The 22,688-nt window shown below is 37.4% G+C and overlaps 1 protein-coding gene across 3 annotated transcripts in view; it reads right to left on the reverse strand.

Annotated features, from left to right (window-relative positions):
- Positions 1 to 22,688, reverse strand: part of cpne5b (copine Vb) — a 155,510-nt gene that overhangs the window by 29,496 nt on the left and 103,326 nt on the right. For all 3 annotated transcript variants that reach the window (XM_014002100.1, XM_014002099.1, XM_014002098.1), the window contains 2 exons: positions 8,974 to 9,077; positions 6,817 to 6,921 (listed from right to left, as the gene is read on the reverse strand). In XM_014002100.1, the coding sequence (XP_013857554.1) occupies positions 6,817 to 6,921; positions 8,974 to 9,077 (209 nt within the window). The remainder of the gene's footprint in view (positions 1 to 6,816; positions 6,922 to 8,973; positions 9,078 to 22,688) is intronic.

The following is a 22,688-nucleotide window of genomic DNA, read 5'->3' on the forward strand; positions in this document are numbered from 1 at the left end:
TATATATATACTGTATATGTATGTATACACGCTACAATTCTCTGAGCTGGAAGCCTTTTTGAAAGAATTTCATTGAACATGTCTGAAGCACCACGTCTCGCATACAGTAATTTAACAAATGTGAAACACCAACGTGAGTTCAAAATGAATCTCACATTTAAAACTTATAACAGCAAATGGCACTTTAGTGCAACACTGTGTTGTTCATGTGCCCATCTGTACTTACAGTGGGGTGCAAATTTGGGCAACCTTGTTAATTGTCATGATTTACCTTTATAAATCATTGATTGTTTGGATAAAAAAATCTGTCAAATATATCATATAGGGTACAAACACAGTGATATTTGAGAAGTGAAAAGAAGTTTATATGATTTACAGAAAGTGTGCAATAATTGGTTCAACAAATTTATGCAGGTGCATAAATTTGGGCACTGTTGTCATTTTATTGATTTTTGAAAACCTTTAGAACTAATTATTGAAACTCAAATTTGGTTTGGTAAGTTCAGTGACCCTTGACCTCCATACACAGGTGACTCCAATTATGAGAAAGGGTATTTAAGGGGGGCAATTGTAAGTTTTTCTCCTCTTTGYATCTTCTTTGAAGAGGGACAGCATGGGAGTCTCAAAACAACTTTCAAATGACCTGTTTGACAAATGACCAGCTTTCACACTAAAAGTTGACGTACGGAAAAATTTAGAAAAGTGCTCCGCACAAAAAAATTCAGATGTATAAAACCGTGCGCACGCAGGTTCCTGCGCACCTTTCCTTTATACATCCCAATGAACGTGGAACTTAGCACATGTGAGATATCTCCCCTGACATGCCTCCATTTAAATATGTATAATAGATGTAAATGTGTCGAGCGTGTTAGATTCTGCTCAGATTGTCCTCTCTGTGGGATCAGAAATGATTTTTAGATGCAGGACAAATATACATAAAATGGAGAATGAGTGAGAAARCTGTCTAAATAAGTAGTAGGGTGTGAAAATGTGTTTGTCACACACAAAGGTGTGTGGGTGTTGGTGTGTACGTGCGTGTGTGAAGCTGCTGTTTTCAGCGGCGCATGAGGCTGAGAGACACTTCAGCCTTTACACGTCTTTAATAAATGACTGTAAACACAGAGGAAGTGATGACTTTGGTAGAACTTAGAAAAATATTTATTAAATAGTTGATGTGAAGAAACAAGCCGCGGCGCCGCAAGTTTCTGCAGYGATGTGGGATATATATTTTAGAATCATGAAGTCTCTCATTCAGCTGCATGGTTCAGCTCAGAACTAAAGTAAAATACCTGATTGTAATTTGGTCGGTTTGACAAAAATAAATAAATAAATAAAACACGCTGTCCTCAATTCTTCTTGTGGTGATATCTTCCTGCACAACAGTTGACATTGTTTCACAAATTACGCACAAATTTATGCAGCAACAAATCTATTGTCTGCATCTTGTGGAGCTGAGGAATCATCACAGCTGAGCTGTTCTAAATTAATTTGCTGAGTTGACAAAGCTTTTTTCTCAGTGAGAATTAAAATGTTTCTTAGACAATTCACACACATTTTATTCTCCTCAGCTGTGTGTGTGCCTCGCAGGCCTGCACTCTGTGTGTGTTTCCAACTATGTGACAATTTTTTTTTAAACTTTACAGTTTACGGACTGGACTGAGGTTCTTTTGATCATTTTTAGGCTGATCTATTTTCTTGTCTGAGGTTAAATGGTTTTCAGTCCCGGGGTTCAGTTTACAGATTGTTCGAGTTTAAACAATAAAAACTCAAAAAAAAAAAAAACTAACACCGTATTCAGATGCTCCTTACATCCAGAAAACAGAACAGAGTCATATTTCTGTGGATTCAGGTCAGATTCGTGACTTTGTAGGTTAAAACTGTCGATTGAAAAACTTTGCATAGCTGCCGCACATTCTCACGGCAGGTGAAAAGTGTACGTATATTTACGCACACTTTCAAGCAACATTGGTTTTGATACATCAAAATGTGGGCGTAGAACCTGGCACACACAACCTTTTTATGCGTACGCACCGTTTATACATGAGGCCCCTGAAAACAAAGATTGTTCATTGTCATGGTTTAGGGGAAGGATATAGAAAGCTGTCTCAGAGATTTCAGCTTTCAGTCTCCACTGTGAGAAACATTGTGAGAAAATGGAGGACCACAGGCACGGTTCAAGTCAAGGATTGAAGTGGCAGACCGAGAATAATCTGGAATAAACAGAAGCGAAGGATGTTGAGAACAGTCAGAGTCAACCCACAGACCAGCACCAAATCATCTTGCTGCTGATGGAGTCACTGTGCATCGTTCAACTRTTCAGCACACTTTACGCAAGGAGATGCTGTATGTGAGAGTGATGCAGAAGAAGCCTTTTCTCCGCCCACATCACAAACAGAGCTGCTTGAGGTATGTTAAAGCACATTTGGACAAGCAGCTTCATTTTGGAATAAGGTGCTGTGGACTGATGAAACTAAAATAGAGTTATTTGGGCAGAACAAGCGTCGTTATGYATGGAGGAAAAAGAACACAGCACTCCAAGAAAAACCCCTGCTACCTTCAGTAAAATGTGGTGGTGGTTCCATCATGCTGTGGGGCTGTGTGGCCAGTACAGGGACTGGGAATCTTGTTAAAGTTGAGGGAYGCATGGATTCCAACTAATATCAGCAGATTCTGGAGACCARTRTCCAGGACTCAGTGACAAAGCTGAAGCTGCTGAAGCCAGGGCTGCATCTTCCAACAAGACAACCACCCTAAACACTGCTCAAAATCTACTAATGCATTCATGCAGAGGAACAAATACAACATTCTGAAATGGCCATCTCAGTCCCCGGACCTGAATATTATTGAAAATCTGTGGTGTCACTTAAAGAGAGCTGTCCATGCTCAGAAACCATCAAACCTGAATGAACTAGAGATGTTTTGTAAAGAAGAATGGTCTAAAATACCTTCAGCYACAATCCAGACTCTCATTAGAAGCTGTAGGAAGCATTTACATCCTGTTATTTCTGCGAAAGCAGGATCTACTAAATATTGAGTTAAGGTTGTTTTTTTTTTGTGCCCAAATTTATGCACCTGCCTAATTTTGTTTAACCAGTTATTGCACACTTTCTGTAAATCATATAAACTTCCTTTCACTTCTCAAAAATCACTGTGTTTGTCCCCTATATGATATATCTTATTGATTTTTTTTATCAAAACAATCACGATTTATAAAGGTAAATCAGGAAAATTAACAAGGCTGCCCAAATTTTTGCACTCCACTGTATTTGCCTAAAGTAAAAGTCATGCAGTCCATGAGAAGGACACAGAAACACTGTTTCTTCTTCCTTTTGCCATTTAAAAAAATCAGTTGGGAAACAAACACTTTTTGTGCCTTAAGTGCCCTTATTCTGAACTTGCTCCAGTTTTTCCTTTTGCTCATTGGTGTCACTAATAAAGGGAACACAACCAAAGTGAAGTCCATTTCTGATGAGAGCACAGTAACCCAGCACCGAGTCTTCCACTAGCATACGATGCAGGCAGGTATTAAGTGGACTATGGTGGCTTTATGCACTCTCCAGCATGTGCTGGAACAGGACTGAGCAGAAGTGGAGTTAGTGCCAACAGTTAGACCCCTCTATTTGGGAAGGTTGAAAGCCTGATGAAAGCCTCAGTGTTTTAAAGACTATTTTAAGCAGTTTTTGCTTTAGTTTTCCTGTTCAGAAGGGGAAKCTGAAAATAAGCTTTAGGTCAAATTCCATTACCTATAAATACCTACCCCTAGATTTCACAATACAGGTTTGTTTTTTTAATTGAAAGTAATAAGGGTCAGTGATTAAAGTATTCCATTCATAAAGGGAACACCTATGTGTTACTTCAATCTAAAGGTTAAAGGGAATTATGGAAACTGAAAACAAAATGTGTGATTGATTGTTATCAATTTTGTTATCATTGGCCTTTTTTAAAATTTAAAACTGCTTTTATTAGTCTCCAGTTACAGCAAATCATCAAAACAGATTGAAATCTATTGCCAATCAATGTCATATAACACTTTTTTAAACTCATTTTAGAGATCAGTCAGTAAGCATTTAAATTCAAGATTCTACAAAAACAAGGACAAATGTCTTGTTCAGTAAGTTATTTTGGATTTAAATAATGTAGACTGAGTGAAATGCATTTTTTAATTAARGTGTTGTTCACTAATTGTAATGTACATTTTACTTGATACATGCAATAAAAATGCATTTTTATGAGGTCTTTCTCTGGGTCATTGAAACCTCATTAGCACTTCAATGGAAGTTTTCCTTCATTTGATGGACGTAAACAGTAATTACACAGCTTCAGAAGGACTGACATCCTAAATAGATGTGTTTCATACAAACCTACAGGAAGAGTGTTATTGGACCATCAAAGGCTAAAAATAATTACAATGAGACAAAGGAATGAAATAATTAAAAATATAAACAGACCACCCACCTCCCTACATGAACAGAAAAAAAGAAGCAACATCAACACAATGTTTTTTTTATATCATCCACACACATACAGTATGTGTTTGCATTGCTGCCTTGTTGTTAGTTCAAGAATTTTAGTCTGTTTCTCTGCCATGTCAAATTTCCTTATGCTTTGTGTGTGGGCAGTGTATTGGCAAGTCAGCTTCAATGCTCTGCTTTATCCCTTGTCTCTGATTGGCTCTGACAGAGTAAAGAATCCTTCTTAGACTTGTTTGTGATTGGCTGACTGACAGATTTCTCCCACCATTACCCAAGTTTTATATTAACTTCTAGAGGCAATTCTATAAATTCATAAGCAAACCCACAGTCCCTGTCTGTCTGCCCGTTTGGGATTTATCTCAGCTGTCTTTGCACACTCAAATCTCAGTCTTAGTAATAAAGGTTTGACTGCATACAAACAAGACACCTTTGGGACTTTGGAGAGAGGAGAAAAGAGTAAGAGTCATAAAACTGAATATTCTTTTTGAAATATTAGCCCCCAACAAAGTCTGTCACCATAGCCTTTCATCTCTCCTCAAGTTCTTTCATGAATTATCATGTTGTCTTCCCACTAGTGTCTTTTCAAATTAAAAATGTACAAATAAGCTTTATCCTCTCTGAGTCAACAAGTCTGCATTAATTATGTGCCAGCTGGAAAATGCAACCTATCATTACATCGGAAAGTAATGTATTTCTGGTGTTTTTAGAGGCATATTGTAAAAACAACCATACACAAGAAACCCAAAAGTTTCTAAAGGTTTGCAGAAAGATATGACTGTGGTAGCACCTACTATACATATCTGCATTATCACTGATATACCACAGCCGGATTCAAGACCACAAGCCAAAAGAAGCTGTAACCCCATGTGAAAGGAGGCAAGACACCAAGATCAATGCAACACAGAGATATGTCAGCCAGCTGTCAGAGCAACAAACAAGTTCAACAAAGATCAAAATCCCAAGGAAATTCTACAACCTGTCAATATCTGGAGCTCCAGAGACAGTCAAACAAAGCCTCATAGTTCTGGCTACCTATAGGCACACTAGAGACATAAGCCAGGAGCCAAGAGACTGCACCATTCAGAGATTACTCTCAGTGGCAGGTGAATAACAGAAGAGTAGATGTCCGAGACTGAATAATAAAAAAAAACATATGAGAGAAGAAGGCATCAAATAACACAAATATAACCTAAGAGCAGCATTCTCTCAAAACAAGAACCAGTTTACATCAGAATGGCAGACATCCAAGACTGTAATTTACTTAGAGTTGGAATTGCACCAGGCATTTCCATGAACTTTTAGAAACACAAATTATCCATTTGCACCATAGAGCTTGACCCAAGGCAGGTCCGTCTTGATTATGAATGACCTTCAGGATTGGGAAAATCCATCCAACACTTTCCAATAACATGAATCAGCTCAAAAAGTAGAGAATCTTTGGAATAAGTTACTGCAGGACTTCTAGGTCAAGACTGACAGGCAGGTGATGGCTAATCAATCGCACATCATGATGGTCAACAAACTACGGATGTAAGTAGTTTATAGACGTGATAGCAAGCAACAGTAACATCAAGAAAATGATAAGTAATAACACGGGTTAAAAATAAATAGAAATATTGTGGTAAGTTGAGGAGTCCTCAGAGCTGTGACCACCACAGTGTAGGGGTGGCAACCTCAGAGATCCCAGTCTATGAGTGGGCATTCTTTTAAACAACTAAGATATTGCACAGACAACTCAAGCCCCCAGACCTCTGGTRACAGACCCAAGCTTGAAGTGAAGGACATGTATTTGGAGAGAGGATTATATGTATACATACTGTGTGCTGCATATGTGTGTAGCACAATTACCATCAACTATCAATTTAAAATTTTTATTTTATTTTTTGTGTAGGATAGCAAAGTAACAAGGGGWAAGAGGTTAAGAGAGTCTAAATGATCCTTGAAGGTGATATTTTAACATTATTGGTTAGAAAATAAAATTCTATGCTTTTATGATTTAAGAAATTAGAAACAATCGGAGGCTTTACACAGTGCCATGTTGAGCTGGTATCGATTCCTGCTGGTTATGCTCACCTTGAACATATTAATGGTTGTACTTAGCGCACACAATGTCAATCACAGTGACACTAATTAGAGCCATGAAGCCAGTTCCTGAACTGAACCTACAGAAAATYGGCGACAAATGATTTCATTGGGGCAAACATTATCGACTATTCATGAAGTATGTATAGCTTTTTAAATCAGCAAGAAATACCAGCGATACATGAGCCCAGTTTAACAATGAATGCACACACAGTAGCTGGAGTGATCAGAGGGTGTAGACTGGAGGAAGGTTCTGTTGTACCTGTCATAGTCTCCATTACAGAGCGCTCTCACTGGGATGGTGAAAGGCTGCCACACTGGATTTAATGTATTCTTCACCACCTCTGTTTTATGGCAGATAGTAAACCTAGAGACAGTGGAGGATGGACATTAGAAAATAACAGGTACAATGGTATAATGAAAAACAAAACTGATTCTCTGCTGCTTACACGATCAAAGAAGAAAAGAAAAACAATTATAATAGAACAATATGCAGTAATTATGCAGACCATGGGAGGAGCATGCATTTGAATAGATGGAGGGAATTGGGCAGGTGAATCCCACAGCCATGTTTTCAAGTGACAGGAGAGATGCTTTAAATAGGACTTTGTATTCTTTTGGCTCAGGCTTTGGACCACAGAGACTAATTTAAAATTCTGGTCTGGCTTTTAAATCCCTTCCCTGGTTGACAAGAGTGACACTGACCTGTGAATGGACTTTTCAGATATTTAAAATGCTTCAGAGAAAAAAAAAAAACACCTAAACGTCCTCTCAAAAAAGCAACAGCAGGTTTCACAGTTTTGTGTTAGTTGTCTTACTCAGAGGCTTGGATTAGGTTGTTTGTGCTTCACTGAATGCCTCGAGCCTTTTAACGCCTTCCGACTCCTTTACCCATTCAAGCCTCAATTTGTAACACCCTCCCAGGACTAACAAACAGATACTTGTGAAAGGACTGGGGGATCTGTTTCCTCGCTATTATGCACAATGCCAAACGGATCCAGAAAAGCTTGAAGGCATCTCTTGGCAGATTCAGCTGACTCTGTCACAACTGCAAGGTCCTATGACAGGCTGAAGAGCACTCTGGGAGAAGTCCCCCCACCCCTCCTCCTCCACCCCCCGTGAGGAGATTGGAGAGTGTGATGCATCTCTAATGAAATTGCCTCTACAAATGACTGTTTTCTTCCCATTAAGGGAAAATGCAGATGCAGTGTTTTGTTATTCCTTTTTTTCTATACCTTTTACATTAATTGCCCCCTTTTTCATGTTTGCTTTCCTGGCATCATTTATAGGTGAAACATAGCCATGGGAATTGACTGTGCTGTCCAAAAGATGCATGCATTATTTTACAGCCTCTAGGAACGTGCATGGCTCATTAACACCTGCAGCTATATTGTCAAAGATTTCTATTGGCTCTTTCCTTTTGGGAGTATTTTTTTAGGTTTATGAACARAATTTCCACATTTTATGTTCTTATAATAAGATTTAAAGTACATGTGATATCATTATTTTGTAATAAATATGAATGTATTTTAGGAAAGATACCATTGATTACATATTGCAAACAGAATTTTACATAGCTGAGTTGAACAGCTGTTGATATATTCTCATGTTAAGTTAAAGGAAGTGATGTCAAAGGTGAATGTCTGCATGTAAACATAGCTTTGCTAAGTTGGCAAAAACAGTAGAGAAGAATCTGATGTTTCTTTAGATCATTTTTTGTCAATTAGAGTGATTAAGAGTTCAAATTATATTATTTTAAAAAACAAAGACCAGGGAGTCTCTGTTCTGAAAGAATTCCCCTTTGTTATCACTTCCTGTTTCATTTTGGCTGAGCCAAATTCAAAAGACAATATGGGTAAAATCATGCGTATGATGCCAAGTTTCTTGAATATAAAGATGTTTTCTTGACTTTTTGTATTTGAAAGATATGTATGTTAGGCACTTTAAGGAGCACAAATAATACAGCAAATGCTAAAACTTTACATTAATGCGTTGTTTTTTTGATTGCAGGTTTTCCACAGTAAAAAAAAAGGTGCACCTAAGTGAATTTTGAGTAACAATATTATTTTCTGCTTGAAATGAAAAACAAAGTGAAAAAATTGTAGGTAGTTCTAGCTGTAAATGTTGGTTAAATGTTTGCATATCAAGACAATTTGGAGGAATAAAGAATTATTTCACGGTGGGACTCAAAGTCACAATCTTTGCCTTGCAAGCATTTCTCGTAACATCCTGCTCTAAGCTGCCACACAACAGCAGTTTTCACTTTTCTGCCTCCATAGATGTTTAGACCAAGAATCAACCTTTACAATTAGTTTTTAAGTCTTTGCTGATACACTCTGGAATTTTAGCAGCTTTTACAAAGTAAATATGTGGATTTTAATTAAACAACCAGTTACATAAAATCACAAGATGCACTTACGTCCCATCCTCATTGCTTCTGTAGAAAACCATGAAAGGGTCAGATTTGCCAAAAAAGTCCTTTTTGTCCAGCTTGTTGGCACAGAACTGCATAGTGGCACTGTCCTGCAGGTATGAGAAGAAATTTGATGAGGATGAAGACTGACAGATCAAGTCATTTGTAATTTCTTTATTGTATGTGGATCTATCATCATCCTTCTTTACTCCTCTGTTGTCTTTGCTTCTTGCTATGAGGCAACCAAAAGTTTGGGGTGCACTCAAAACTGTAAGACTGAAATCCAAGCTGAGGAACGTTTCCAATACTGACTGAGTGCCTTTAAATCTGCTGCACTTTTTGGACTATTTTCTTTTCCTGTACACTCCAGCTCTCTCCAAACATTATTAGTGGACTAATGTATGCATGCTGAGCATAGATCGATCACGTTTACCATATATCCATGGTGCAGAGGCTGAACAGAAAATCTGAACACATTCCTGCACAAAACGTTTTCATACATACAGTATGGAATATACCACTTTCCAGGTTGATGGCTGTAATAGTGACATGATGAATCTAAATGTTTAATGTGAAACTTTATATCTATTAAGTTTAAGGTTTTCAAGAAAAGGTAAAAGTGTTAACTTTAATCTTTGTACATTACTGACATTTTAGAGTGAGCTAATTTAGCTTTTATTGGAATTTCTGAGTGGTTCTAGATGATTTCAAGTATAAAGCCTCCACAAGAAAACCAGTGAATATATATATATATANATATATATATACTGTAAAGTACAAAAGAGCCATTTTGCACCAGTTTAGAACATACTTTTCTGAAAGCTGTTCCATTTATCTCCAAGTTGTTAAAGTCTGAATGGTATAAATCTTCTCTAAAGTATATGATTTTTGGGTGGTAAAATATTGCTGTCAGCTAACTATCTTTAAACACAACCTACATAATTTGTTTATGTCATTACAGTTTACTGTATGTGCATGAGATGACTTATTTTTCAACTCTCAAAACTGCTTTCATTAGTGGCAACAGAAGAATAAGTTTAATTTTAGCACAAGTAACAGACATCAAGCTAACTCTGATTCTTGCCAAAGCAGCTGGAATACAGTACATCAGAGGTTTTTTCTGAAGAACTTGAGTCTCAGAAAAACATAAAACACAAAAGCAGAAAACATTTTTTCTGCTTTGAGCTTAGTGTTTTCCTAATCTGCTCTGAGAGCTGCTTTGTTCCCATTTTTTGCTCCTAATCTTCTAAAGTTATTTTCAGGTTCCATCTAGGTTAAAATTTGATGTCGGGGAAGTGAATTTATAACTTTCTTATTCAGGAACTTCCAGGGGCAATAAAATGACAAATTAGTCAAGAGTATGATCATGAAAATCACATTTTTTGCTGTACTATAGTGACCATGTGATTTTTTTTATCAAGTTATATTATATAATGGAGGAATGTTATATATGTCATATATGTGAATGTCCATGGTGAAACCAGCAACAAGTTTCCTTGGGGGCGTTTTGAGTTATTAACATAATCTGAAAGTGTGGGTTCTAAGCTAGCCAACGATGTCAAACACATGGCAATCAGAAAAAAAATGAAGAAGATATGGCCATTTGAATGCTTTTAATCTGCATATAAGATAAGGTAGAAAACAGGACTCAAAGTTCCAGATTAATTGTCTCCACCAGAGAGCGCTTCCTGGGGGTGTTAACAATGACTTCATTTATATTAATTTGCATTAACCCCACCCCCGAGCACTGACAATCAACACAGGTAGGGCTCTAGGAAAGTGTGCAGACAAAAGCTCAAAAGGCTCACAAGACAGAAGCTTGATTTTTGTAACACCACAAGCACAAATGTTATTTAAAAGGTACACACAATTTTAATTCAAGTCTATTTCCCACCATCATCCTTATCTATGATTAAAATAACAAGTGCCACACTACCTGATAAAATATAAATAGTTGTTTTACTTTGTAAAAACAACTTGTTTAACTTTCTAGCAGTTCTAGACCAAATTTATCTGGGGAACAAGATGAGGCCTGTGTTTTTTCATGGGGACACACAAGGCAAAAAGCAAAAAAAAAAAAAAAACAACGTAAAAAAGTAAAAGCTGCAACACCTTCATTTTTATCTATTTATTTTTTAAGTAAAACAGTGACAAGGACAAATTTTACAGGGGCACTGCCCCCATGTTCATTACAGATTAGGACCACCCCTGTTCCCCACTCCTGCAGCTGCAGAATGGACTCTCACTGTAGGTCTTGATGAACTCTAGATGGCGTTGTTGTGACCCGCATGCGCAGATGATGATGTCCCATTCAGCTGGCTGTTAGCTAAACATGCTATCCAACATGCTTGTTTAGTACAGTGTTTATATCTGAACAGTCAAACAGAACCAGCATGTCAATCAGCTGTGAGGGTCCACTCCCCAAAACGCAAATTACCTGTCGACTCGTTTTACTCTGAAAACAGCCTGAATTCATACACAAAGATTACCATTTTAAAACCTCTGAAACTGCTATTTAAAACATGGGGAGGATTCTTTATAATTTCAACTAGTATACTTAGCCAAAAAACGAAAATCACTATTTTCTCAGAAAATTATAGCTTTTCCTTTTTTTTTCCCTCGGTTTGTGCTTCAGCGACTTATCGCTGGTTTTCCCGTGGCGCATCACATGTCAGTGCTCAGGCAGTGAATCTACGTCACCCTGTATACCACAAAATAAATTACAGTTATAAACAATAGTGTCATCTACGTTAAAATACTTTTATTGCATTTTACCGTTGTTACAGTTTTATTAGTTGAGCAAAACTCAGATGGTGATCTCGAGCTCTCACTGGAGTGGTTCGCAGCCGAGTGTGAAGTGGCTGGGTCAGGATTAGGATCGGTGCCTCCAAATCCGAGACCATGGTCTTGAGCCGGAAAAGGATAGAGTGTCTCCTCTGGGTCGGGGAGGAGGTCCTGCCCCAAATGGAGGAGTTTAAGTATCTCAGGGTTTTGTTCACGAATGACGGGAGAAGGGAGCGGGAGAAGGATAGGTGGATTGGTGCTGAGTCTGCAGTGATGCGGGCGCTGTTCCGGTCTGTCATGGTGAAGCGAGAGCTGAGCCAAAAGGCGACGCTCTTGATTTACCAGCCGGTCTATGTTCCTACCCTCATCTATGGTCACATGCTTTGAGGAGTGACCAAAAGAACAAGATCGTGGATTAAAGCGGCCGAAATGAGTTTCCTCTGCAGGGTGTCTGGGCTCTCCCTTAGAGATAGGGTGAGAAGCTCAGTCATCAGGGAGGGGCTCAGAGTAGAGTCGCTGCTCCTCCACGTTGAGAGGAGCCAGTTGAGGTGGCTCAGGCATCTGGTTAGGATGCCTCATGGATGTTCCCCCTGGTGAGGTGTTCTGGCAACGTCCCACTGGGAGGAGACCCAGAGGAAGACCAGGACACACTGGAGGGACTATGTTTCTCGGCTGGCCTGGGAACACCTTGGGATTCCTCCAGATGAGCTGGCCCAAGTGGCTGAGAGGGAAGTCTGTGTCTCCCTGCTTAGGCTGCTGCCCCCGCAACCGGACCCCAGATAAGGGGAAGAAAATTGATGGATGGATGAGCTAAAATTCAGAAACATGTTTTAAWGAAAAAAAAACAAATTAATTTTAAGCTTCTGTAAACAAAGTTCACTAGAAAACATATTATGTATCACAGATAAATCGAATGGCTGCAGGAAATCCTGAGAGAATAATTTTCACACAGACTCTCTCTAACTAACAGGCCTGATTGTGCATTTTTCTGTACAAGCTGTTCATTTTGAAACGTTGCAGTTCCCCATTAGACATCACTTGCTCGATACTGAAGCTGCCTCCACTTGTTTGCCTCCCTGCTCATTCGGCTCTGCTTGCGTTGTGACAGAGCAGAGATGGCGTCTGACTTATCGCTGACATTTAGCTGCTAATCTCCAAACAGAGTGGGTACATTACGTGCTGATGCTGAAACAGTATAGATTGCTGCTGATGTCAGAGACTGAGGCCTTTCAGTGGGCAGCCATGGCACCACTAATGACAGCTTCATGGTCTTGATAGTACTGCAGCTTGCCCCTTTTTGTGTTTGGCTTTGTGCCACGTGGCCAATCAACAAGTMGATGTCCAACCGAGTGTGTGACGGCGAGTGTTTCTGAGCATGTATGGGATGTCATTTTTTTATTGTAGTACCTTCGTGCATTTTGCCAAAGCGTCTGCCCTGTGTCTTTATCAGACACGACCAGAAAGCAAGCRGCGCACACTCATGAGCACATCATATTCACTCAGCTGCAGTTGCGAGAGAGGACCTTTATCTGTATTCATGTCCTCACCCCGAGGACACGTGCACTCTACATGACTGGCTTTTGACACAATCCTCCTACACAGACTTCACTCTCTCTGTGTCTGGTTCTTAAAAAAATAAAAATAAAATTCTCCTTTAATCTTAAAAGAGTCTGTGGGCACACGCACTGCTCACTGATGGATTCTCAAGCAGATGAATGCTTTTGTCACCAGCATGTGTGATACTATTGATGCATGTGCTCCAACATGATTTGACTTAAGAAAAAGATTCTTACTGTGCATAAAAAAAGGATAATTCAATTTCTGTCTGCTTATTTAATAGATATAATCACTTGCTGACTCTCAGACATGACTGAAGCATTTCTTTATGAAGTCATAACCACCTGGAAGTGCAGCAACTTAGTAATATTTATGTTTAAAACATAATGTATTGGTTTCGGTAGGCTTCCACAGGGCATCTTTTTCTTTATTACCTGTTGCTGAAAGGCAAAAACAAGCCTGCATGTTTGTGTCTGTCTGTTAGCAAATTATTTCATGAACCGCTGAATGGATTTTACTAAAACTTTCATTAAGTAATCACCAAATAATTTTTTTTACAACTGGATTGACTAAGGAAACAACCCATTCAAGATGCCTGCCAACTGAGCATAAGAAACCAAAATGGCTACATATGTCTCAAGATACTGAACTAAAATCTGTTGCTTTAGCTTTTGGAAATAATTCTGTTAGTAAAATGTTTTGTAAAACACTGGATGAATTTTAATGGACATGTCAAAGTAATTAGTGGATTCAAATCGTCAAATTTTGGGGCTGCCTCAATTCAAGATGACCACAACAACTAACAGATAGCCAACACATAAATAGATACAATTTTGTTACTTTTACAAATTTTGAGCTAAAATATGTATCATGACAAACTGAGTCATTTACTGCCCATATTGTAATTGGTGGATTTTTCAATGTTGCAAGAGACATGTATGAATTTTCTTAACTTAACCGAATGAAGTTAGTGAATTTGAAAAGAAGTAAAAAGAATTATTATTGAGGGAACAACATAGATTTATTTGTGTTTTGTAAAATATTTTAAAGTAAAATAAGAGGCTTGTAAAATCAGCTCCCAGTTTGGGGTTGACACGAAGCCATTCTGCCATTAAAACTTTTGAAAGCTTTCTGTTTGTTTTTCTCCCTTCTCTGTTGTCTCACCTCCCCAGCCGATGGAGGCAGATGGCCGCCCATCTTTATTCCGACTGAGCTGCAGGTCTCTTCCTGTTTTAAGGAGGTTTAGTTTTTCCTTTCTGTCTCCTGCTGTCCTGTGCATGCTCAAGGCAGGATGTTGGTTAAAAGCTACATTTTGATGCAATCTGTTGGTTTTATCTGCAAGACTCCATTTTATTTTCTTTTGACACTGTATGGTGATTTATAATTTTAGTTACCTAAAATCAGACTGAATTAAAATGAATTATATTTGGACTGAGTTAGACTGTACTGAATTAAAACACATTTGATTGGTATGGACAGCATGCAGTAAAAAAGTAAGATCTTTTCACTGTCTGCTTAGTTTTTTGGTCCCTTTTGTTCTAAAAATAACCAATTTAAATTAACTGAACTGAATGGAATAAACACCAAATTCAGGACTTGTGCTAAAGCTGACCATGGGTCCGTTTAGAGAAAGTACAAGTAGACGCACGCATTCATCGTCTCATCTGAGTTTAGTTTTTCTTTAATAATGCAGATGTTCATGCAAAAAAAATCTCAATGTTTTTCTTACAATTGTATCAAAATCTAAAAAAGAAGCTTTCAGTCCACAGTGATTACTTGGGTTCCAAGCAAACTAAAAGGGCAACATATTTTTCAAGTCACTGCCTTGAGTCAAGTCCACTTGTTGTCATGTTTCGATGTCATTTTATTGAGTTCAGGAAACACAGCTTCTAACTGAACCTTTCACACAAAAACAAAGGTTGAAGGTTGTATGTTTACCCTCTGTTCACCTTTGATCTGAATGGATCAAATAAACCATTAAAAACCTGCAAACTCTGTCAGATTATAACTGTTGACTGTTTTCTTCTGATAGCTCATTGCTAATCTCAGAACTATAAAAAAGATGTTGGCAGTAAACGTATAAAGTATACATTTGAATAAATAATATAATACTTGTGAAAGACCTCTTGTAATGTTTGAAGTGTCTTATAAAGTACAGGTTGTCAGTTATGTGGTATAGGCAGTATAGGCAAATGCTAAGGGTGCCGTCCATTTAGGGTACTCCACAAGGTAGGATGAATAAAATATTTTAGAACTTTTTACCAGGTTATAGTTGTAGAATAATCACTGGTTACTCAGGTTTATGAATCTAACTTTCTGTGGGTTTCTCAGCCTGCTTTGTTACTACATGAGGTGTTATATGGTGCAGAGGATTTTTCATAATAAAATGATCATATGATGCAGTGAAAACTAACTACCAGACTTCAGAGTGTAAACAGAAAAACAAATAAGGATAATGGAAGTTTCAGTTCTAAAATAAATTTTAGGTTAAAATCTGGTTTTCAGTGTATTACTTTCATAAAATTGTTTTTATGCTGTTTTACAAATCCCTAGAATTCAGTAAAATACTCTTCAAATGGCTGAAAAATGCACCATTTTGAGGAGATCTTTTACAAAAATTTCCATAGGAGTATGTATACCCCTGGACCCTAGCTGCTGGTTAATGCGAAGAAGTGTCCCTCATTGCTTATTATGTTTCAAGTGAAGTATATTATTAACTTTTTTGATTAGACAACCTGGTTTCTAAAGATAAAAAAATAATATTAAAGACAAAACTGTTTAATTTGGTTTGTGAATGTCTGTAAACTGACAGTGAGAATAAGAAAACAGCACAAGGGTCGCAACCCAAAATCTAGCCTAGGGTGCCAAATTGGCTAGGATCGGCCCTGGTAACTGAAGTCTGTTTACAGCATACAACAAAAAGTTCCATAGGTTAATGTTGCATTGTAGATATTGTTGTGGACATCTAAATGRTAAATGGTTCACAATTATATTGCACCATGTTAACCTCTATGTATAAAGTGTTTCTCATTAACCCCTTCATACACACACTTATAATGTGCTTTCTGTTCAATATTTTATATTCTAGTTTTGGCATTTTTTATTAATACATCCTTAGTTGTACAYGATAAACATATGTGAGGCAGAGGGAGATTCGGTGTCTTGCCAAGGACACTTCGACATGCTTTTGACTGGAAGCTGACCTCACCATTAGGGGTCAACACTTTGTTGTTCAGCTGATGACTTTGTAAAATCCCCCAACCAATACTGACTTGTCACAATTCCTTTCAATAAACACCAGTCTTCTCATGTTAACAAATAATTACTTAAATATTATCATTAAAAATGTACACCTTCTTAAATTTACATTATATTTGAATAAAAAAGCTTTGCACTGCAATTTAAACCAAATTGGACTAAAACAAATGACAGTGGCTGATATGAGAATTGTACTAATTTAAAGTAGAGCTCATTAACTGCCTCCTGCTCAGCTTCTATGAGACTACTCATGGGGAATTAAACAAACTTACAGCAACTTTCTGAATAAGTTGGTCACAGATTGTGTTTTTTTTTTTAACACGGATGATTCTGCAGTGCTGCTGCCTCCGCTCTGCATGAGGACACACCGGACAACCTCAGTGGAGCTGATGGGGACATAAAAGCATTTATGATGATGGAATGTGTTCAGGATATTAAATATGCATCTACTTCTGCTTCATTAATGCTCCGCAGCACGCACACACACCTCCACAGAGCTCTGTGATCAACAGCCATTTGCTAATATGGAGAGAATTGGAGTATCAATATTTAAAGACGGGGGCCGAGCTAGGTAGAGGCATATTTAAACCCCCCCCCCGCCCGCCCAGGGGAGAAATGAAGAATTGTTTGTGACAGGGGAGAAGATTTGTGGGAATGTGTGAACATGTTCCACCATATGGAGTTGTAGTTAAACTAATTAAGACAGAAATACAGGGAGATGACGGAATTAGTGTCAGCCTGTGTTTTCTGTCTTTAAATGGCGGGGGAAAAAAAACCAAATGTCAGAGTCAAGATGGAGAAAAGGGAAAATAATGAATCAATTAAAAAGCTAAATAGATGAATTTCAAAGAAGTTTAGTATGGAAATGAAATATTGAAGGTAGGTTTTATAGGCTTGACAATGATAAATGATATCCTGCTGACTGTATGGTTTCTGTGTGTCCAGCATTCGCTCCAGTGCTCCATCAGAAGGATGAGATATAAACACACAAAGTCGACTCTGACTGTGCAACCAGTGTGAAKTCTTATTCTGCAAAGATGTCTGGCTTTGTTCCGATAATTGTAATTTTGTCTTTTTTGATTTAACATTACAACAAATCATCTTAGTTTGTTGCTGTCAACCTCATTAGAAACAAACAACGGTGGACAAAAAGAAATGATGTAACTTCTGTCAAAGTGGTCAAAGCGTCCTCTAATCGCTTCACATCCAGCTGCTCTAGTTTTTTTCTTTTCCCTTTTGTTTTGATATTTTCTATCTTTCACTTGTTGCCAACACACGCTGGGTGAAAACCTGCCCAGGTTGTAAACAGTGTGCTCAGTGGTGTCCTTCAGATTAACAGTTACACTGTGAAGGGAAATTTCAAACAGGACAACAAAAACATCAGCTGATACAAAAGAAGGAATACAAAGAGACGTGCTGGCTTTTTAAGAAATGAAAGTCTTCAGTTCCTCGAATTATTTTGACATATTTCCACGAGGATTTATCTTTCATATGTAGAAAACATCTGAACTATCTGTCAGGGAACACTGCAGGCAGATCAAACATTCAGTGCAAAGTACTTGAATTGAAGTTAGACAAGTTTTAAAGAAATGAAAATTACGTTGTTTGGCACTTATCCTCTGTGAGGACCGCTTTACATTGAATGACAGCCCAGCTGTGATCCTGAAAATCATCCTAAACAAGGTGTTCAGGGGTGTAACAGGAATTTAGGATCTTTGGCAGCATATCCATGATAYGGGCTCACATGTCACCCATACCATGTTACCAGCATTCCAAGAAAATTATTGCAACTCTTTAGCACGCAACAGCAATAATTAATCCACGCACCATATAATCTCACGCAGTGGCTGTTCATCATTTGTAGACCTGCTAAATAAGGAAGGAAGAAGTGTGGATGTGTTAAGGTTATGTACAGAAAACCACCTACATCCTCTCATGCTGCCACATGGTGTGATTATCATTGTATAAACTTACAACTTACGTACAAAAAGTAAGGAAATATATGTTTGGTAGATTATTTCTTCTTTGTTGTAACAATACTTCTTGGCAATATACTGTCTCTTATACGACTGAAAAGCCTGTTCATTTCCATTTTAACTGGCACCACATTTGTAAGGAACATGCATTTATGGGAAGAGCAGTAAACCTGAGTAAAAATTAAATTTTCTCTTTCAAACATCTTATTTTTCTGTTGCTATTCGACACTTATTCTGAGCTTCTGGTACACCCAGGTGCTTCCAGTCAGGTTCTGGCTATAGAATTTATTACAAAGAAGCATTGTTACAACACAGAAATCATCTACMAAACACACATTTCCTTACTTTTTGTGCTAGTTGTAAGAACCTGCTGCTGGCTGGCATAAAGAGAGTATCACAGGGACGGCATCATGACTGCCTTCACTTTGAATTTTTTGCTTTTATGCCCTAATGCGTAAAGCATGGAATCGTGGAATCTAGTCTGAAGTGTATCTTGGTTGTTTTTCAAAGACCACCCTTAATTTGTTTTCAATATTGTGAGCCCAGTCCATATGGTCACAGGCGCAATTAATGTTTCAGATGGAAGGAGCATTATTTGTCAGAAGTTACGAAGTTTACRGTCTGATGAAATCAGCTGAACATTTTAGAACTGTACAGCTAAATGGTTCATTCCAATTTGTTTTGATAGTGATCAAAWATGTGAAATTCAATATATTATTAATCACTCTGCAAAACTTTTTAATAAAAAGCATGTTGAATCTGAGAAGTGTTTCAATATACATAAATTGATTACTTTAGTTCATGGCTCGTAAACTTGCTCTAATGGGAGAACAATCTCTTCCTTATCAACAGCTCTGTTCCTCAGTCCTTCTCCAGACTAAAAGCATGTGCTTTACATTTATCAGTGTCATTCTGTTGTACAAAAAATGCTCATTTTTGCTCAGATATTTCAGTTGAGACCATTATTTTATTGAATCTATTAATCCCTGATGAAAAAAGTGGTCAGTGGAGAGTGTCATCTAACCAAGCCGTTTGTTGCAAAATTAATCAACTTTAAAAGTTATATGCTTATAGATAACTATTCACAATTTGCTTTTCAGGAATAATAAATTGATAATCGTTTGTATTGGTCACACTGATGAAATTTAATTTATAACAGTTAACTAAGATCTGTTAATTCAATTTCAGTCTTTAAATGTTATGTTTTTTACTGACGTCTAATAAATGCACATGAAATTATTCACATTGGGTTTTATATAACTAGCTCGAAAGTATCAAAATTATAGCAAAGAAGCAAAGTAAAGAAAAGAACAAAGGAAAATTTAAAAGCCTAAATTAGATCAAATGGCTTCGTCTCACTTGAATATTGAGGGTAAAATTAGCTCAGTTAAAGAACCCATCCATAAAATATTTAGACATTCCTCTGACGTTGCAATAAAAGGACTAAAAACACAGCAAGAATTCCCGAGTATCTTATTTTAGAAGGTTATAAAAATTTAAAGAATAGGCRAGCATGGGAATAAGGAGGAAGAATTACAGCAACTTAGAGCTTCTGTGTTACTGTCAGGAGAAAAGAACCATAGGTTTTCCTAAGACTTAGGAATAAAAAAACAAGGATTATTTTTAAATCCAAACTGACAAGTTAAAGGTAAACTCTTAGCTTGTATGTTGCTCTCTGATCTGCTCTTTTATAGTTTCACTGTAAAATAGAAATTTTACTGGACACGATCTGATGGATGTACATCTACAGTGATTAATGTTTGGAGTCAACCCAGTACAAGATGGCCACAACAGCTAAAAGACAACCAAACACAAAAAAATCACTCATTTAATTTTACAAATACTAGGCTGCAATTTGATACAGTCGTAACTGAGAGTCATCTTCATCTTGCTTACGTTTTGTACAACATCCATGTTTTAAACTTTGGTGTTAATCATATTAATTTGTCTTTTGGTAAAATATCTTATGAACTAGTAGGCTAACTTTAATGAATCTCGTAAAAATATCACTGAAGATATCTACACTGGAGTCAGCCTGGTTTAGGATGCCCCCACAAGAAACTTGGCAAATACAAATATATATAAAAAAAATAAACGCTATAAATTGCGACAGAGTATTAGGGCCACACTAAGAGATTTTTTGTCAATTACAAGAATAAAATCTTAATGTTTTGAGAATAAAGTCATAATGTTATGAGAAAAAGTCAAAGGGGAATAAAGTCAAAATAAAAGTCATATCACAAGAAAAATGTCAAAATATTATAAAAAAAATGTACAAGAATAAAATCAAAATATTACAGAAAAAAGTCATAAAGGTACAGGAATAAAGGTCAAATTATTACAGGAAAAACGTTTAATTATTACAAAAAAAAAACAGTTGTAATATGACAAGAACTCCTACATGAAAAACAGTCTTCTCACTGCGTTAAAGGAACGTTGAGCATCTTGCGAAGTTGTACTTTGGTATGTTTATCACCATGGATTCACATGATAAACTAAAGCCGTATGGAATTTCAKTTAATGGCTGTATTAACAGATTTAGTCATATCATAATGTGGATAGAAACATMTTACACTAAATCGCAAATTACTTCACAAACACAGTGACACACATTGGAGGCTGTCTACAGTTATGTAAAATTTATGTATTGTTMTGACTTTTTTCTTGTAATATTTTGACTTYATTCTTAACAATCTCATAGTGTGGCCCTAATTAGGCTAAATCTGRTGGTGTAGTAAGTGCTGAAAGATTGTGTGAGATTTTTATTTCAAACTTCRGCATGCAAGGCAATAGGCAGAAGGCAATCTCTCAAGGAATTTTAGTTTTAATTGCTCAGAATGTTTTTTGTGATTGATTATTATTTCCTGCATGGTTCAGCCTTCACAGTGCAGAATGTAAACTTTGTGTTATTTTTATTTTTTATTCAGAACTTGGCATCATGAGGGTGTATTGTGTTTTTTTTTTGCTGCTGCTCCAAACATCAGCTAGCCTGGTAAAAAACCAGACCCTTGTCCTTCACTTTGCTTCGTGCAGAGGGTCTGGACTCACTGTTATTGAGAAGCGATTTCTTGCTGGAGGTGTGGTCTCTGCTGAAGTGTGTGTGTGTGTCATTGTGAAGAAGGCTAAGCTAAGAAGCTAACCGGAAAGTGAGCGCTGTAAACAACCCTACTGAGAGGAGAGAAGTACTGAGCTGAACGAGACGACTGTAAATGAGAGCTGCTGCTTTGTCAGACAATTTTAATTTAATTTGGAAACCTTATCAACACAGACTGGCTTCATTCACTTCCTCCACTGCCGTATGCTAAACTAACTAGCAGACACTGCGCAGAAAATCGACGTTTTGTTCTCTGATTGGSYCGGCTAAAAATCTRCCAGCGAAATCCTTGTCTATGGGAGAAATCCCAGATGGAGCARAGARGMRAAACTAGAATTGAGYGGAGCTGCGTAGGAAGGCAAGGGCCAGGTTAAACATCAGCCAACCTGGATGCTACTAAAAACTCACATTAAGTGACGCCAAATCTTTCTATTAGGGGCGAGACACTTGACACAACGTGAAACTAATTAATCTCAACAGCTTCCAAATAATGTATTTGTGACTGAAGCTGTGTGAGTCAGTGTACCTTGTTTAGTGCATGAAAACAATTATTATTTCTTYWTCAGATAATAAACAGTTCTTTCTTGTCAAACCTTTTGCAGATCAAATTATATGCATAGSAAAATCCAACATAAACTGAATGAAGGGTGCATATTTTTTGTGTGTTTGTACTTATCATTTGCTTGTAACTCCCTGTGACTGATTGACACTTGTTTTTTTCTCACTCCGTAACCACAGAGCACACAATTAACCCCAACATGCAGCAGAGAATAAGGTCAGGTTGTTCTGCATTGTAAGTGATGAGCACTTGGCTCCACACTACCAGCAAACCTCTTTTATTTTATTTTGAGTAACTGTTWAAAAAATTAAATAATCAGCTGACTAATTTTCATCTACACTTGAGCACAAAAGCTTTTTTTACCCATTTTACTCCTCTTTGCACTCAGTTTTTATGTTCTTTTATTTCATGTCGCCTCTTTTCTTTTTGTTGTTGCCACTTTCTCTGTTGCCTTCTTTTTTATCATCTCCTAATCTACAWACAGCAGGAGCTC

Source organism: Austrofundulus limnaeus, unplaced genomic scaffold (assembly GCF_001266775.1).
Source record: "Austrofundulus limnaeus strain Quisiro unplaced genomic scaffold, Austrofundulus_limnaeus-1.0 Scaffold11, whole genome shotgun sequence".
Lineage (NCBI taxonomy): Eukaryota > Metazoa > Chordata > Actinopteri > Cyprinodontiformes > Rivulidae > Austrofundulus > Austrofundulus limnaeus.